The sequence below is a fragment of the Schistocerca cancellata genome, chromosome 2, assembly GCF_023864275.1.
Source record: "Schistocerca cancellata isolate TAMUIC-IGC-003103 chromosome 2, iqSchCanc2.1, whole genome shotgun sequence".
NCBI classification, from domain to species: domain Eukaryota; kingdom Metazoa; phylum Arthropoda; class Insecta; order Orthoptera; family Acrididae; genus Schistocerca; species Schistocerca cancellata.
The window spans coordinates 332,390,557-332,409,975 of NC_064627.1; the positions used below are offsets into that span (position 1 = coordinate 332,390,557).

The 19,419-nt window shown below is 37.8% G+C and overlaps 1 protein-coding gene across 1 annotated transcript in view; it reads right to left on the reverse strand.

Moving 5' to 3' along the window:
- The window catches only part of LOC126161714 (peroxidase-like), a gene marked incomplete at its 5' end in the record, with an annotated part of 240,793 nt that overhangs the window by 14,765 nt on the left and 206,609 nt on the right, over positions 1-19,419 (reverse strand). The window contains 2 exons of the mRNA XM_049917747.1: positions 3,952-4,121; positions 16,667-16,869. Of these exons, the coding sequence (XP_049773704.1) occupies positions 3,952-4,121; positions 16,667-16,869 (373 nt within the window). The remainder of the gene's footprint in view (positions 1-3,951; positions 4,122-16,666; positions 16,870-19,419) is intronic.

The following is a 19,419-nucleotide window of genomic DNA, read 5'->3' on the forward strand; positions in this document are numbered from 1 at the left end:
TGAAGTGCTGTAGACAATGCAGAATTGGTACCAAGTAGTCATGTTACTCCCCATTGCTGACAGATGCCATGGTAATGAAGTGATGCAAATATACCAATCTGTTGTAGAGAACCAGTGCAGTAAGGTGGGTTCATGTAGAGACATGACAGTTTGGCAGAAAGGAATTATATATCCAGACTCACACATGGTCACACAATGAATGAAGCTGCACAATTTGTTGGTGTATCATCATGAACTGTCAAGTGTATATAAAATGAATGGCATACAACTTGCAGCCATGTAACATGGCTTATGAGTAATGGTGACAAAAGGATCTTAACCAACAGGGACAAAAGATGAGATTCATGCTTTGACAATGATAAAGGGTTTAAAACCAGATAGAAATTGCTGCTTTCAGTGAATGGAGGTCCATCTCAATCAGCACAGATGGAACTGTGTGCAATGGACATTTGGAGTCATATACCTCACAAAAAAGCATTGCTGATAATGGTAGACATCTTCCATGGGATGAACTTCACAGAAATTGTACAGTAGTTGACAGGGCACCTAGTGTGGTCTGACAAGTCACAATTTTGCCTGCACAGCATTGAATGTACTGATAGCTCAATGAAGCTTTTAACTCACAGAGTGTGGAGGACAAATTTCAGGCTGAAGGTGGTCCTGTGATGTTTTGGAGATGGTTCATGCGATTTCCCACATTGGGCGTTCGAGTCCTCCCTTGTGTGTGAGTGTGTGTGTGTGTGTGTGTGTGTGTGTGTGTGTGTGTGTTTTGTTCTCAGCATAAGTTAGTTTACATTAGACTAAGTAGTGAGTAAGACTAGGGACTGATGACCTCAGCAGTTTGGTCCCATAAGACCTTACCACAAATTCCCAAATTTTGCTGCTCTTATCTGCCAAAATGATAACAGTCAATTTCATAAGGCTGAATGCACACATTCCTCATTTGATCATCACTCATGCATCCCATTACACCTTGGCTGGCTAACTAAATCACATGATCTTAACACTAGGACAGAGGAGTTTCTGATTTTCCTAAAATGGCAGGAAAAAAGTCATTTTGACTGTGCATAAAATATTTTAATATTTGACTTCAACGAGTACTTTATTTTAGTGTATGTTGATCCCTACCTTTTTGTGAGTTGTAACATTAATTATTTAACTTTATAATTAATAAATTACTTACTCACTTCAATAAACAAGTTTCTTAAACTGTAGACTTTCATACATTAACTAGTTGTAGAACCTTATAGATACTTGCAATGTAAATGGTCCATAACATATTCACAACTTTTCTACACACTGGTTTGTTGTACCTTTTCAGTGGTGGCTGGTTATCATGAGCTAATGTGCTACAACACATTGTAAATAAGTTATGCCATTTCTCTTCAAATGCAAGCCAGAAATCGCACTAAAATTATACCATTTCTTAAGAATGTGAGCCAAAATCACACTAAAATTACAATACACCATTTCTCATTGAACGAGTACTCATACACAAATAAAGCAGATGAAAACATGTTTTGCAGTGCTCTCTCTGTGATAACTAGTAACCAGTGTTGAGTGCTGAATTGGTGGTCAGCTGTGCTACAGTCAACACAGAGAAGGCACACAGCTGCCTGTTTTTGACTGTGAATGCTCTGATGTGACATCATCCCTTCACCCAGTACTAGTGCTATGTTTCTCACAGCACCAGGCCAATATTTTTCTTGGAAATTGTGTGTAATGTATTGTATAAGTATACAATATGAGGGGTTTTTGAAGAGCAGTTGCAGTAAAGGCTCCGTGGGTGAGTAATTAAATGCAGTGACTTGTAATTCATTGGTCCGTTTTGATTCCCACTGCTACAATTTTGTTTAATTTTATTTTGTTCCTTGTAATGTTAAACAATTAACTATAAAATTTAAATACATTTGAACAGTTCAGTTTATATACATAAAATTAATGTATTCAATTTAGTTATGATAACTACTCTTGTAAGCCAAAAGTCTATAGATGATCCTACAAAAAGTGAGTATATGTGTAAATTTAGTATGGAAGGTTTTTTTTTCCATAGCAGGTACCACAACAATGAAATTATTAAAGGAAGCCCACATTTTCCACTTTTGCTGTATTAACTTCATTTATTGACAACTAGTTCTGGCTTCTAGACCATTCTCAAGTGAGTTTGTGATTCTGCAATAGAAATCTATGCCTTATGTATTGAAATGTCAGCATCTTTAAATTTGTGTTTTCTATTGATTCTGGTGCACAAATGCTCACTTGTTGGTGTGACAGCTTTATTAATTACAAAATTTAAATATATTTAAGTAAGTAATAAATGTATAATGCCAGTGTAAATGACAAGCTGTCAAAACAAAACAGCATTTGTGAACCGAAATGATGAGAACACAAATATACAGACACTGAAATTTCAGTATGTAGGATATACTTTTCTATTGCAGAACCACAAAATCTCTTTAATATGGTCTAAAAGGCTGAAACTAGCCATGATGAAATACAAGTAATTCAGCAAAAGTGGAAAATGCCATCCCCTTTTAGTAAGAAAGTGTTTTCTGTAGATGACCTGATAAGTAGTCCCTTTTCCAGTAGATCTTAGGAGGAGGAAGTGAAATTTAAAAGTGATAGGTAGGTCTTCTCCAAATGTATATCAACGACAAAAGGGAGTGGGAGGAGGTTCACCTATGTGGCTCAAATTTTGTTAATAAAAGCAGGTTGATGCCCCTTTCATGTTCATGGAATATTTCACTGGAGTGGACCATGAGAAAAGGTAAAATGCTCTCTAAAGATTTATGTGTAGAGTATGAGGAAACTTCAAGTGACAGATCTTCGCGAGCGATAGACTGGCAGCTGAGTTACTGGCATCTGAAGTTACTTCTACATCTGACAATGACTCTCCATCCAAGATAACATGTTGTGCACTCCCTATCAAAAAGTCCTCAATCCAGTCACAAATTTCACTTGATACCCCATATGATCATGCTTTTGACAATAAGTATATGTTTCAAATGCTTTTCAGGAACCAAGAAATACTGCATCTGCCTGACTGCCTTGATCCAAAGCTTTCAGTATGTCATGTGAGAAGATGCGAGTTGGGTTTCACCTGGTCGTGCTGGTTGGCATTGAGGGGGTCACTCTATTCAAGATACCTCATTATGTTTGAGCTCAGAATATGTTGTAAATTATAGGTTGCAGCGATCAATCGTCCTTTTTAAATTTTATTGTGCAAATCTAGATTTCGGCTAGAAGCTAGCCATTCTCAATGCACTCTTATTTTTGCTCAATGCATGTATTGCCTGTTGGTCGGGCTTCATCCACAGTTCATTTAGTAGTATTCAATGAACTGTGGATGATGCCTGACCAACAGGCATTACATGCATAGAGCAAAAATAAAAGTGCATTGAGAATGGCTAGCTTCTAGCCAAAATTTAGATTTGCACAATAAAATTTAAAAAGGACAAGTGATCGCTCCAATCTATAATTTACAAGTCAATATAACAGTTGCTGAGTGCAACAGCCTTCTGAATGGAAGATAACCTAATCAGAATATGTTCTAAGATTCCACAACAAATCAGTGTCACGGATATAGGACGGTAGTTTTGAAGATCACTTCTACTACTCTTCTTATAGATGGGTGTGGCCTGTGCTTTTTTCCAAGAACTGGGCATAGTTTTTTGTTTGATAGATCTATGATAGATTATAGTTAGAAGATGTGCTATCTCAGCTAACTCCATCTGGATATAACAGACTTTAAGAAACTTATGGACTCACTTCCTTCCCAAACAGAGGCCATTATCAAGGCTAAAAAAAATGCTATTACGCAGTGTCAGTCTCCTGAGTGTAAATTTTTTTTTTTTGCTCGGGGTGCTTGCAGTCTGTGTCTGAATACTACTATAGTGTTTATTTATACTTAAAACAATTATTTAGTGCTTTCAGTTTGCATTGTACACTTACCTAAACTAAACATGCTGGGCCATCCATCATTTTCATACCAAAATCTGTCTCCAAATTTCAACTTGTGAAACATTTTACTAATAATACAATTGAATGTAGGCCCAACCATGCTTCCTGGCAGAGGCCTTTCTGCTACTCCTGCTGACCAGAGGTCCACATCATCTGGATGGCTACACAAAATAAAAAAAAAAACATGTACAATGGTTAGTATCAAATGTCATGCACAATTTGTTATAAATATGATATTACACAAACCACTGTGGAAGTAGTTTTGATGTTCAGTTTATGGGAAAAAATTATGGCAGCATGCCTTTGTATACAAAAGAAGAAAGCACCTGTGGAAAACGCACAAACTTTTACAACTAGGCAGCTTATAAGGTTTACTTTATCGTACATAGCACAGAGTTGCAACATGGTTTTCTGCAACTAATGAGATACTGTTTTCCATCTGTTTGTTTGAATATTAAAAGGTTACAAATGGATATCTGCAAAGGTTAAAGTAAACATCTGCACATAAGACAATTACCATGAAATCTTTCAAGGCTTACAATGAGTAATTAGTTCACCATAACATCTGCAGAAACTACTGACACATGTATGAATATAATCAAAGGTAGTGAGTTTTCAAAGAAATACAGTTAAACAGAATAAAGGAAAAGGCTGCTAGTAGAAAACAACCAAAGAAAAGAACCTTAATTCTGCCTTTCATTGACAATGATATGACCTATATAGGGAATTTTGTTTGTGAACATGGTATTTAAAATCAGAGAACTATGAAATGTGTAAAAGAGAGTCATGATCACCTGTTTCAATTTAATGGTTTTGGGCTTCCTTGCAAATCTAAATAAACCTGAACTGAGATGAACAGCGCAGCAGGAACATTCTCCAATGAAGAAATGACAAAATCATATTTCTTGGTACAAATAAGGTATCATGAATTTTGTAGCATAATTATAGAAAATCATTTATTGGAAAAGTAGCATATTTACACATAGCATTTTTTAATCTAGCTACACTGCTATTCACTCCATTTCTTTTTACCAGCCTTCAAAGCACCCATTAAATTGTTATGGTATTTTGATATTATTGAAGTGCCTCTGATAATGGCTTTTTGATAGCTTGGAAATTATGCTCTTTCATATTTGGTTTAATTTTGGAAAATAAACAAAATTACAAGGAGCCAACTCCAGAAAGTACAACAGATGCTTAAAGACTGTGCTGACTATAAAAATAGAAAAGTACATGACAGAGCTATGTAAGTGTCTGCATTGGTATGCTGAAGCATCCACCGTTTGTTTTGCTGCAAATTGGGTTCTTTTTTGCAAAAAACATGTAGCCATTTCATAAACTCCTGTTAGTGGAACTCACTATGACCATTGCACAGTTATGTGACTTGTTCACCCTTCTGCACAGAGAAAATGTTGTGAATGATGAGCTTATCATCCTCCTTTAAATGATTAATGGAAAATCTCATATAAAGATGTGAAACAAATACTAACAAAGAGATAGAGAGGCTGGCCAGTACTTACCTCAGCTCAGTACAGCCGATAGATACACACAAAACAGAACCGAAAATTTACATTCCTAGCTTTCGGAACAAATGTTCCTTCATCAGGGAGGAGAGAGGGGAAAGAAAGGGAGGAAGGGAAAGGAGATTCAGTTACTCACAACACAGGCTATGAAGCAACAGGGAAAGGAAAATAGGTAGGGTAGCAAGGATGGAGGCATGGTTGTCAGAGGGAAGCCAAAGATATTCTACTGTAAGTACTGTGCCAGCTTCAAACCAAAGAGGATGCATACAGAAGTAAAGAGGTATATAGTATAAAGATAAACACAACTATGTAGGATGAAAAGATACGTGAATGGCTAAAGAGGAAAGGGAAAGAGGAGAAGACTGAAGAGTAAATGGGAGTGAGGTTGTTTAACGTAGGTTCAGTCCAGGGGGATGGCGGGATGAAAGGATGTGTTGGAGTGCAAGTTCCCATCTCCGCAGTTCAGAGGGACTGGTGTTGGGTGGGAGAAGCCAAATGGCACATACAGTGTAGCAGGTTCCTAGGTCCCTAGAATTATGCTGGAGGGCATGCTCCGCTACTGGGTATTGGGCATCTCCTAGGCGGACAGTTCATCTGTGTCCGTTCATGCGCTCAGCCAGTTTAGTTGTTGTCATGCCGATGTAAAAGGATGTGCAGTGCAGGCATGTCAGTTGATAAATGACATGTGTAGTTTCACACGTGGCCCTGCCTTGAATTGTGTATGTTTTACCAGTAGCAGGGCTGGAGTAGGTGGTTGTGGGGGGATGCATGGGGCAGGTTTTGCAGCGGGGTCGGTTACAGGGGTAGGAACCGCTGGGTAGAGAAGGTAGTCTGGGAATATTGTAGGGTTTAACAAGGATGTTACGGAGGTTAGGGGGGCGACGAAAGGCAACTCTGGGTGGTGTGGGGAGAATTTTGTCAAGGGATGATCTCATTTCAGGGGTTGACTTGAGAAAGTCATATCCCTGGCGGAGTAATTTGTTGATGTTTTCGAGGCCAGGATAATATTGGGTGACAAGGGGGATGCTTCTGTGTGGTCTGGGGGTAGGAACATTGTTGTTGGACAGGGAGGAATGTATTGCTCGGGAGATCTGTTTGTGGACAAGGTCTGCAGGATAGTTGTGGGAGACGAAAGCACTGGTCAGGTTATTGGTGTAATTGTTGAGGGATTCATCACTGGAGCAGATGCGTTTGCCATGAATACCTAGGCTGTAGGGAAGGGAGCGTTTGATGTGGAATGGATGGCAGCTATCAAAGTGAAGGTACTGTTGTTTGTTTGTGGGTTTGATATGGACAGAGGTGTGGATGTGAGCTTCAACAAGATGAAGGTCAACATCTAGGAAGGTGGCTTGGGTTTTGGAGAAGGACCAGGTGAAATTCAGATTCGAAAAGGAGTTGAGGTTATGGAGGAAATTAAGGAGTGTTTCTTCACCATGAGTCCAGACCACAAATATGTCATCTATAAACCTATACCAGGCCAGGGGAAGCATCTGTTGGGTCTTCAGGAAAGCCTCCTCCATGCGGCCCATGAAGAGGTTGGCATAGGACGGAGCCATCCTGGTTCCCATGGCAGTTCCCCTGATTTGTTTGTAGGTCTGGCCTTCAAAAGTGAAGTAGTTATGCGTGAGGATGAAGTTGGTAAGTGTGATGAGGAACGAGGTTTTTGGAAGATCTTCGGGTGGGTGTTGGGAGAGGTAGTGCTCAAGGGCAGAGAGACCATGGGTATGTGGGATGTTTGTGTAAAGGGATGTAGCATCTATGGTGACAAGAAAGGTTTCAGGTGGGAGAGGAGTGGGAATGGATTTGAGGCGTTCTAGGAAGTGGTTTGTGTCTTTGATGTAGGATGGGAGTCTGCGGGTGATAGGTTGGAGGTGCTGGTCTACCAGAGCTGAGATACGTTCGGTTGGGGCTTTGAAGCCTGCTACAATGGGACGGCCAGGATGGTTCTCTTTGTGGATTTTGGGCAATAGGTAGAAGGTAGGGGTACGTGGCTCAGGTGGAATGAGTAAGTCTATGGAAGCCATTGTGAGGCCTTGTGAGGGACCTTGGATTTTTAGGATTTTTTGCAGCTCAGTCTGGATGGAGGGAATGGGATCCTGGGTAAAAGCTTTGTAGGTTGAGATGTCGGAGAGTTGACGCAGTCCTTCTGCCACATACTCCACACGGTCAAGTACGACAGTTGTGGAGCCTTTATCTGCCGGGAGGATGACAACAGAGCGGTCTATTTTCTGCTCCTTAATGGCATGGGATTCAGCTGGGGTGATGTTGGGGGTTGTCGGAATGTTCTTCAAGAAGGACTGGGAGGCAACACTGGATGTGAGGAATTCCTGAAATGTCTGCAGGGGATGGTTTTGGGGGAGGGGAGGAGGATCCCTTTGGGAAGGCAGTCGAAACTGTTCTAGACAGGGTTCAACACTGGGTCTAGTATTTGGGGGCTGTGCTTGGGTAGTGAAGTGATATTTCCAGTTGAGGTTCCGGGTGAATGAGAGGAGATCTTTAACCAGGGCAGTGTGGTTGAATTTAGGTGTGGGGCTAAAGGTTAAGCCTTTTGATAGAACAGATGTCTCTGGAGGAGAGAGGGATCTGGATGAGAGGTTTAGGACTGAATTGGGACTAGTGATATGTGGCATTTGACCGAATAGCATTTTCCGAAAGCTAGAAATTTTTGGTTCTGTTTTATGTGTATCTATCGGCTGTACTGAGCTGAGGTAAGTACTGGCCAGCCCCTCTATCTCTTTGTTAGTATTTGTTATCATCCTCCTTTTAAGCTTGCTGCTTTGAACTTCCACACCCACTTGAAAAATCAAATTCTCTTTACAAGACACTCTCTATAATGGTGCATCATTCTTTAAAGGATCACTGAATCCCCCTCACCCTGTTCTCACAAGAAACATCTTCAAAAGTTACTGCTGAAGAATCATGATTACTTGCCACTGTCACAATGATAAAATACAGTTGTACAGAAACAAAACTGCAGTCAACATTCTTGACTTGAAAACTTGTAACAATGAGGGAGAGAACAAGAATGGAGTAAGAACTGCCAATCTTCCCACATTACTACGGTGGCCAAAACATATTTATTCCATCAACTTTATGTCGTATCTTATAGATCACAGGGATTACTTCTATAATAATAAGTACTGAGACAATAAAAGACATGAAGGGCTATGTTGTGCTATATACCTTCCTTAATCATCATGACACTCAATTCTAATAAATTTTTGACTTCCCATTACACAGATTCTGATTTTGCATCTTTCCAAATTTTTTCTCCTCAGGTTTTACTCCAAAAAATGAGACTCCTGATAAGTTTTTGATGTTGCCACCTGCCTTACACCTGACTGGTATTTTACAAAGTTTAGCCTCATACAATATTATCTGAACATCTGCTTGAAATTATACTAATTAAATATGAATTCTGATTGAAATTACTGGGAAAAGGAATTAATTCTAATCTGCAGCTGAGACTGAAGTACATAAACTGCTGGTCCTTAAAAGTGATATAAACTTAGAGAGCTAGAAGAAAATCAGCCAACCAATTGCAAATAAAGGTTTATTGGAACACTTGATCTAGGTTTCGACAATTTTAAAATTGTCTTTTTCAGAAGGTATAATGAAGCTTGTTACATCAGATGCTGATTAAGTACACTGAATAAAGTCAAACAGCTCTTGTCATATTCGACATCCATCTTGAGAACACAAATAATCACAAGCCATGACTTCGTATTGCAGCACTACAGTATTACAGGTGTGCAGATCAAATGCCAAGTATAGAAATATTGATTCGTCACTTCAGTCTGCCTATATACACCAGTGATATTTGAGACTTGACATGGTCTCTGGAACCACATAGTTTCATTTGATTAAAAGCACCTATGGCTGGGTTTCAGGGAGGACAGTTGTGCACAGCCACCACGCCAGGGTGGCATAGTGGTTAGCATATCTTCCTAATGAGCAGGAGACCCAGTTTCGAATCTCAGTCTAGGTACAAGTTTTCATTTGTCACTTCAGACTGCATATATACACCAGTGATGTTTGAACCTTTAAATAGTCTGTAGAACCATATAGCTTCATTAGATAACAAGAATACATGACTAAATTTCCAGGTGCAAAATAAGAGTGCACAGAGCTGCCACATTGAGCAGCAACAATGACCCTAGCATGGCTGGGCAGTGAGCTGAGCTTGGATGTCATATCTGGGTATGTCATTCCATGATCCTACATCTCTGTGCCAGAGTCCACCAAACATGATAGCTCATGAATAGCAATGTTCCAGTGTCTTGGCAATCCATGAGCATATTTTTCAGTGGGTGGGAGATCTGGAGTAGGGGAAGAGTGGGAACAGTGATACAGTGTGAACAGTGAATTTTGGTTTCAGTTGTTGGTACCTACTGTGAATGTGGTAACCATTATTATTTAGTCTATGGATTTCCACATTTCATACTTGACATTCTTGTTGTGCTTTTGTTGTTGGTATATTTGTGCTTAGAGGTAAGAAAAGTATCTTTTTACTAAATTTACGTAGCTGGTTTCTGAATAGACCATTGGTATTTTCAAATCATTTCATTAGTCACTCAAAACTATGGTTTTTCCAAGGCATATAAATGCCCTTCATTGAAATGTTGCTTTAAGCCGAATGTGTTTGGGGCCATTTTGAAAAAAGTTTGCAACTGGGAATAGTGAGACATGAATAATGAGGGTACAGTGAGACATGTCTCACTGTTCCCAGTGCTTGTTCATAGTGTCTGACAATGCATGCTTGCTGTATAAAACAGTGATTTCTGTAGATTTTAGTATGCAAACTTTTCTTTTAGGTTATAAAATGCCCAGGAGAAACAAGATTGATAACGAAATAGGAAGGTTTTCAGAATCTTCAATGATGGAAGCTGTCATGCTGGTGATCGAAAATAAAATGAGCATCAGGAGTGCATCTAAGCTGAAAGGCTTATCCTTTCAAACAGTTAGTTGATACGTTAAGAAATATCATAAGGATAACTCTTCAAACATGTGTCCTAACTTTTCAGTGAACCACATTTTTCCACCCATTTTTCCACCAGAATTGGAGCTTAGTTTGTGTTAATATCTAGTTGTGTGTTCTAAAATGTTTTAAGGGCTTACTATGAACGACTGCCATACCTTGGCTTATGAATTAGGTATTAAAAATAACATTGTTTTACCCAAAACCTGGAATGAAAGTGAGAAAGCATCTATTGACTAGATGAAAGGTTTTCGACAGAGATTCCCTCAACACTCTCCTCAAACCCCGGAAGGATGCAGTTTATCTAGAGCTACAGGCTTTAATAAATTTTATGTGTCAAATTTCTTTGATAAACTGGAAGAAGTAATCAAACGCCGTCCAAATTTGGCTGATGGATCACATATTTTCAATCTTGATGAAACTGGAACAACAGTGGTGCAGAAGTCACAGATTATTTTGGCCTTAAAGGGTATGCAACAAGTTAATAAGGCAACCAGTGCAGAATGTGGAACACTGGTTATGTCATGTTTTATTATAAATGCTCTCAGTAATAGCCTACCCCCCATCATGATATTTCCACACGTGAATTTTAAAGATCATATGATATTAGGAGCACCTACTGGAACATAAGGTCTTACCATTAAAGGAGGCTGGATGAACTCAAAATGTTTTGTGAAGGTCATTCATCACTTCATCAAGTTTACTGCCAGCTCAAAAGCAAATCCATCTTTGTTACTGATGGAGAATCGTGAGAGGCCACCTCTCAATAGAGGCAATAGATCTGTGCAAAGAGAATGGGATAATGATTCTGACAATTCCACCTCGTTGCACCAATAAACTGCAGCCTCTTGATGTCAGTGTCATGAAACCTTTCCATACATTTTATGATGCTGCTATAGATACATGGATGATGTCTCATCCAGGTGAAACATTTTCAATTTACAATGTTGCTCAGTGTGTGGAGATAGAATATCCCTGAGGAATGACTCCTGTCAATATCATTGCCGGATTTAATAATACAGGAATATTTCTTTTAGATCGCCATGCGTTCAATGAGGATGATTTCTTCCATCCTCTGTTACTGACAGACCTCTAAATGAAAGCCTGGAAACACACACATCACCCAAAAAAGACCTTAAACCTGAAACTGATGTGGGACACCCATCACATGATGAAAGTGAAGCACAGTCTATAGCATCCAGTTCTTCACAATCATATAGAAAATCTGCATCAATGTCTTATCTCTCTCCAGAACACATATGAGGTTTCCCAAATGCAAAACCAAGAAGAAGTTGCAGTCACTGACAGCCTCAAGGAAGAACAATGATTGCGACCAACACACCAGAAAGGAATGAACTACAAATGAAAAGGAAATGAAAAGACATTAAGGGACCTAAAGCAAAGTGAACTTTATTCCTAGTTGATGAAACTAATGCTGACAGAAGTGAATTAATTTTGCAAGATTCTTCATATGATGAGACCTTTTATCAGACACAACTGATTTCAGAACCAGAAATGTTTAACTTTGAAAACTTAAAAGTGCTCACCCAAAGTGGGTGACTTTGTTTTAATAGAGTTTGAGGCAAAAAAGAAAATATATTATGTAGGGAAACTTCTTTCAACTGTATGAGGGTCATTCAAAAGCGAAGTTACATTTCTTAAGAAAAGTTTGAAACTAGAGAACAAATTTGTGATGCCTGTAGTTCCAGATATTTCATTCATTGACACAAAATGCATAAAAATGTTATTGCCAACCCTGCTAAAACACACAGCACGACAAAAAGACAACAATCTGCTGTTTCATTTAAGATCAACTTTGCTTCTTATGATGTTCGTTAGAATTTGAGGCACTGTCTCACTGTACCCACCATGGGTACAGTCAGACACTTCCATGACTAATTTTTTTAAAAGGAAAGACAATACATTAAAATATTATTGTACCACTTTGAACATACTTAAGCACAGTATACATGGTTACCACAATATATTAAACCAATAAAGATATTTCTAAAGTGTACTTTGGATTTCAACTTTTGCATCTCACAGTTCCCACTCTTCCCCTACATGCTAGCTATGATAACAGCTGAACTTCCTCTTTATCAAGGATGGTCAGAAAAGCATGGACAATATACACTCTTGGGCCATCCTACTGAAAGTTAATCAGGGTGCACATGCAGACAGGAAAAAAAATTCCAGATTTTCCCCAGATTTACCAGTTAAAAATAACTTTCTCTTGGGTGAAAATACACTTTTTCCTGAATAAAAATACACTATACCCCTGCTGAAAGTACTTTTTTGTGAATTAAGTGGCAATATACTTTCCCTTTACCTGTAAAATGTGTCATCCTTTGAACGGTGTAGCTTTTATAAATCGGCATGGAACTTCCTGGAATTTTAGGAAATGAAACCCATCAAAAAACTATGTGTTGTGGAAAGCTCTTAGATGCACAGCAACTCTTACTCTGCATATTTTCCTATTATTAAAGTATGAAGACAAATTCCACCAAATACAGCATGGCAGCTTCTGAAGCACTAAAGTTGAGATTGCATTGTGTGATCTGCTTTTGTCAGCCATTCATAGCTCATGTCACGTGATCTTGCCAGACAATGATACCAGATATTCAGAGCATATGATACATTATGTAGTCAGCCAATAAAAACACCATTGTTAAGTAGTGAGAAGACACAAACAGGAAAAGTTAATGGTTTAAATTAATATATATACAGTATAGCTACAAGAAAAGCTAAGCATTCACATATAATATTGGTCTTCAAAAAATTTTTGCTGCTTTTTTCTGAGGGTATGTTTAGGCAGGATCCTAAGAGCACGGCTTCAATTATGGCAGCTGAATATTTCTGTCTAGCACGATTATAAGTTTCACTGCTGTGCATCAAACATTTCGTGAGTTGCACGCCCCATTGAGAATGTCAATTTTTCTACAGAAAAACAAATTATGGGTGAAATTGCTCAAGAACTCACTCCACACTTTTTTAATGGATAGGAAAACTTTTTGCCATTGTTATTGCATAATTTGTAATCTATGAAAGAACTAAAATAATACGAAAAACTAACATTGAAACTTGGTCTTTTTCAGCATGTGTTATCGCTTAAGATATATCAAACAAAAATATGCCAGTAAAATATTAAATTATGGCATAAATGTCTGACCTTCTGGTCTCACGCTCGGACTCTTTCCATGGGCTGCTCCACAGTGTTAAGTTTTGAATGAGAGTCTAATGTTCCATAATTTAAGAAATTCATCACACAGTCTCACATGTAACATAACTATCTTGCATACAAGGAAATTTACTTTGAAAGTAATGCTTCTCAAACCATCATTCATAATATTTTCCTGCAACCTGTTAGATATCTAAACAGTTGTGACATCACGCTCATCGATATGACGTCCACAAGAAAGACACATTGAAAGTAGGGGTCTGCACACATTCAATACTTATTGACAACTTAAATTTGTCAAACCTTCAATATACTGAAGCGACCTCACACCATCAATAATATTGACAAAAATTGTCAGTTGACAAGGTGGTTTTACAAAGTTAACATATTGAATACTCAAAAGAAAGTGTGTGTGCTGTGACTGTATTAGCTATAGCTTGCAAGCAACAGAAAATAAAGAAAAAGAGGAAATGATTCTGAGAGTGGTTAAAAATGGAGCAGCTTGGGCACATGTTAATTTCCTTACTGAAATCAGAACCACAGACCCAAAATTTTTCGTAGATTATTTTCCTATATGTCCTACACCATATGATGAGTTATTAATGATGATATGAGACAAAACAAAGAAGTAAAATATGTTTATGAGAGAGGTAACTACAGTTGACAAGAGATTAAGAATACCATAACTTTGAGATTTCTGGCAACAGGCAGGTCATCCAAATCGAAGTTTAGTTCTGTAATATCAGCAAACTCCTGAAACCTGTGAAGCAATTGCAACTCTCTGTCAAGGATATGTTCAGATAATTAATGTAAAACATCTCTTACAACTTGGGATAATTTGATTAAATTGACATGCATTTCACAGACCTCTTACTAGTCACTACAGATACATGACATACATTTTTTTTAAGTGGAAGGGTTTTTCCAAACTGCTGTGTAATTCACGAACCTATACTTTTTTTTTAATTAATAAAGTAAGCAGTGTTTTTGAGAATCCTCCATTGACCTCCTAAAATGATATATATAATGTTTACCAATGCCTTAACCTATCAATAATGTTTTGTGTTAAAAGACTACTTTGAAAAATTGAATCTGAGGTATAATTTGCTCGAAGGTGAATTGAAAACATAAACAGTGCGCACTAATTCCGTGTGGCTGGTTCATGAAGCCTGTCAACATATGAATGGCGGATATTGTTCGACTATTAATACTTGACCTCTCACATGTTCAATATGAATTGATACTATTGAGAATATTTTAAGGGCCACCCATAGGCCTACTGCTCTTCAATATTTTTTGTATTGACAGTATGTCAATACAAACCCTTAAATGGTCAATATATTAACAGTTTGACAACATTATTGAATGTGTGAGGGGCCCCATTATTACAATGTACTGCATAGCCTTTGACTCATTTTGCAGTCAGCAGGTGCTTGTGTGTGCACTGTGTTTTGTTGTTATAAATGGCACATTTTCTTTGCAACCGAAGTTTTATTTTGGTGTTATTCTCTCATTTATGTTTTATGGCCACAGTATTATTCTGGAGTAGCAGGCTAAAATAAAAATCTTTGTTAGAGTATCAGTTTCCACCAGTTAAAATTACAAAAATTTAACTGAAAACTCAAACAGTGTAAAATTCCCAGAATTCTAGAAATTTACACGTTTTCTCGGATTTCTTCCAGATGGAAAAATTCAGGGATTTTTACCAGTCATCCAAGGGCATATATACCCTGATAATGGCACAGAAAACTTAAGGTATGGCACAGCCACTAGACCTAACATGTCAGACATTTAATGGCTGCTGTCCAAATTACCACTTGTGTGAACAAGGGTGATTGTGTTGTGTAATTAGTGGCATGACATTCTGTCACACTAGAAACTTAGCCCATATGATAATTGTGACTGCAAACTGAAAAAAAATTTGTTCTCATTGGAACCTCCAAATATTGATATTTCCATTAGGATGCTAAATGCAGATACAGAAATAATCAGCAAAGACAAAGTTGTGCCACTCTAGGGTCCAGTGTTGTCATTGGGTGCACCACTGTTGGCTCACCTCTCTCCTCTCATGCCAAAGAAATCAGCAGCAATGGTCTCTGTGCTGACAATACATGGTGCTGCAGACGTAGTCACATTATCAGTGTGGATACTTGTCTAGCTCAAACAAGCCATATCCTGACAGAAGGTACATGATGTGGCTGTATGATCCTGCATGGCTGAGCAAACTAAATATTTTTCATTTGGGTGTTACTCAGGCAGGATACAGAGATTTCCACAGCATTTGGCATGGTTCTCCTGAATCCATCGACTTTTGTATTCACATGATAGTCATGGGATCCCAATTGACACAAGCTGCAATATTGTGGAATGACTAATCACAGTTTCATAGGCTATTACCCTGCTGCCATCAGATTCAGCATGAGCTGATCAGTTTTTCTATTTCTTACGTGAGGTATAACATGATCTTCTCACAGACAACATATTTTCAAGTGCAATTTCCAAATAAGAAACACATTTTGTAACCTTTTCTGATACAAAGAATGTGAAAGGTATTAGTCCTGTCTGCTTTGAGTGGATGCACTAAAATGTTAATCACTTGCATATCCAAGCATGTAGAACAAGCCATGCCAATTTGACATCTCATCCTCTCTAAACCAAGCAGTAAGAGCGATTTTACCACATTCTACAAATTCACATGTGTTTACTCTAATTTTTTGCTTCATGTTTTTAACATTTGTGAATTTCAATGTATTCTTAAAACAGTGTACATATTACATTTAATTACTGGCTCAAATCTGTATGTTTGCCTTCATTACTGTCAAAAATTGTGGAAATTGATTATATAATATTGCTACAGTATTTTAATGTATCCAGTGATTCCTTCACACAAGCACAACATTTACTGTAAATAGAATTATACACTGACTTTTGAATCAGACGGTCCATACCATTACTTCTTGTCTGTCACAATCTTTTAAAACTGAATACATGGTTATACAAATGAGTATATGAAAGTTCAGTACCTACTCATAAACCTTGTGGTAATGGCCAACAGTAGCATTATCCATTATGTGAAGCATGCTTGAGAAACGATCCATTCTTTGGAGTCCACAGAACTCACGAAATTCGTTGTAACTAGGAATGCCATGTTCTCTTGCTCGAAGAATATTTAGTGAAGCAAGGTCCATTCCATAATGATGAGTTGGTTTCTGAAAGAGGTGATTTGTCACCTGAAAAGAACAATGATTTTTGCTGATAAATAAAACTGTTGATTAATCTCATTCAGCTTCTCCACTGGCTGCAACAGAAATCAGAAATGTCATACTCCACAAATATAGAGATACATGTGATCTGTTTGACAGCAGCATGAAGAAATAATGCCATATATTAGTCATTAAATAGCAGCGAATCCTACTTTGACTAAAATTGAGAAAATCTATACATCAAATGGATTAGAAAGACAATACATTTTCCTGAGTACATGGCGAAGAATCAAAGCCAAGAGTACAGCAGACAAAATGGCAAAACTGTAACATTATGAGATTCTAAATCATCACAAAGAGAGCTGTAAATTTCAGTAACTCATCAAAAAATAATGAAGAAGAAATCTACACATATGCTTTGTAAACCATGATAAAGTCACAATACGCGGTATCTCCCATTGTATCAAGTATTCAGGCTTCTCAACATTCCCTAGATACATGGGATACAAGAAGAATAACTGTTTAATGTATGTGTGTGCATGTTGCAATTAGTTTAATCTTGTTTTCATGGTCTCTATGTTAGTATAAGTAAGAGGCTGTAGAATACCCCCAGGTTGTTCACTTAACACTGGCTCTTGAAACCTTGTAAGTTGACTTTCACAAGAATTATTGGGGTCTATTTGCATGCCTCGGCAAATTTAGGTTTTTTGGGAGTTTCATGATGCTCTCTCAATAGTCTAAGAAATCTCTCAAATGTTTGTGCTGCCTTTCTTTGTAAATATTCGATATCGATTAGTTCTGTTTGGTATGGGTCCCAAATGCTTGAGCAAAATTCTAAGATGGAATGCATGAGTGATTTGTAAGTAATCTCCTTTGTAGAATGACTCAATTTTTCATTGTTCTACCAATCAAACAAAGCCTACCACACATTTTATGTAGACCTTATGTTAAGTGATCATATCATTACATATCCCCACAAACTCTTACGGCCAGGTAACTGTATGAGGTTAATGACAAATAGTGACTCACAGATATTGCAGTCATAGGATCTCACATTTCTGAATGTTGAAAAGTACACAATTTTATATTTCTGTACATTTAAATCAAGTTTCCAATCTTTGCACTACTTTAAAACTATATCAAGATCTGCCTTGATATTTGTGCGACTTTTTTCAGATAGTACTTCTTTATTGAAATCTGCATCACCTGCGTGAAATCTGAAATTACTATTGATATTGTCTATTAGGCCACTAATATAAAACATGAACAACAGGGGCCCCAATAAAATTCCTTGGGGCATACTTGAAGTCACTTCCACTTCTGTCGATGATTCTCCATGCAAGATAACACAAAGTATCTTCCGTACCAAGAAATATTTACTCCAGTCACAAATGCTGTTTGAGACCCAGTACATTAGTACTTTTAATAATTTATGTTGGTAATGTACTGAGTCAAATACTTTTCAGAAGTCAAGCATCCATCTGACTGACTTGATCTATGGTTTCCAGGATGTCATGAGGAGAAAAGCACAAGTTGGAATTTGCAAGACTGAAGTTTTCAAATTCATGCTCATTGGCACAGAGAAAGCCGTTCTGTTCAAGGCACCATGGTACATTTTAGATCAGAATATGTTTGAAGAATCTACAATAGTGATACTGGACATTATGTTGGAATTACTTCTGCAACATGCAGATAGATGTGATCTGTGCTCTCTTCCAACTACTTGACATAATTTTTTGTAAGAGGGATCTATGGTACAATGTGGTTAAAATGGGGCTAACTCAGCTACAAATTTACAAATTCTTTAGAGAATCTGACAGGAATTTCATTTGGTACCAGAATCTTGTTTAATTTTAGATGTTTCTGAATGCAATTTACACTAACACCTACACCACTCATCTTTAAAGCAGTATGAGAATTACACTATGGTGTCTGCCTCCTCAGCTGAGGGGTCAGCTGCTTGCCATGCTGCAGGTGCAAGTTTGATTACCAGCCAGGCTGGAGATTTTCTCCACTTGGGGACTGGGTGTTTTGTTGTCCTCATCATCATTTTGTCATTGTCATCAACAAACAAGTCACCCAATGTGACATCAACTGAAAAGACTTGTAACTTGGCAGCCAAAATTCCCCAGATGGGGTCTCCCAGCCATCAGTGCCATATGAACATTTTGGTTCATTTCACTATGGTAATATTCCTGACTACAGAACAAGATAATGCTGCAATAATGGGTGGTTTTAATGCAGTAGTAGGGTCCTACACAGGCAACAAGATCACAGTAAATTTAGGCTTGGAGGAACAAAAGAAAGAGATGAAATTTTGGTAGATTTATGCAATGAAAACGATATGGTTAATAGAAATACATTATTTGAAGTTCCTCTTAAAAGTACATACACATTGGAAGTTCCAGACAAAAGGCAATCTCAGTTACATTACATACTACTGAAGCAAAGGTACAAGTATCAGATAAAATCATGCCATAGCTGTCCAGATCTAGAAATAGATAAGGACATACACTTATGTTAGCCAAGTGCAAAATTAGATTTAAAAGAATTGAGAGATTTCTCGAAAAGAAATGG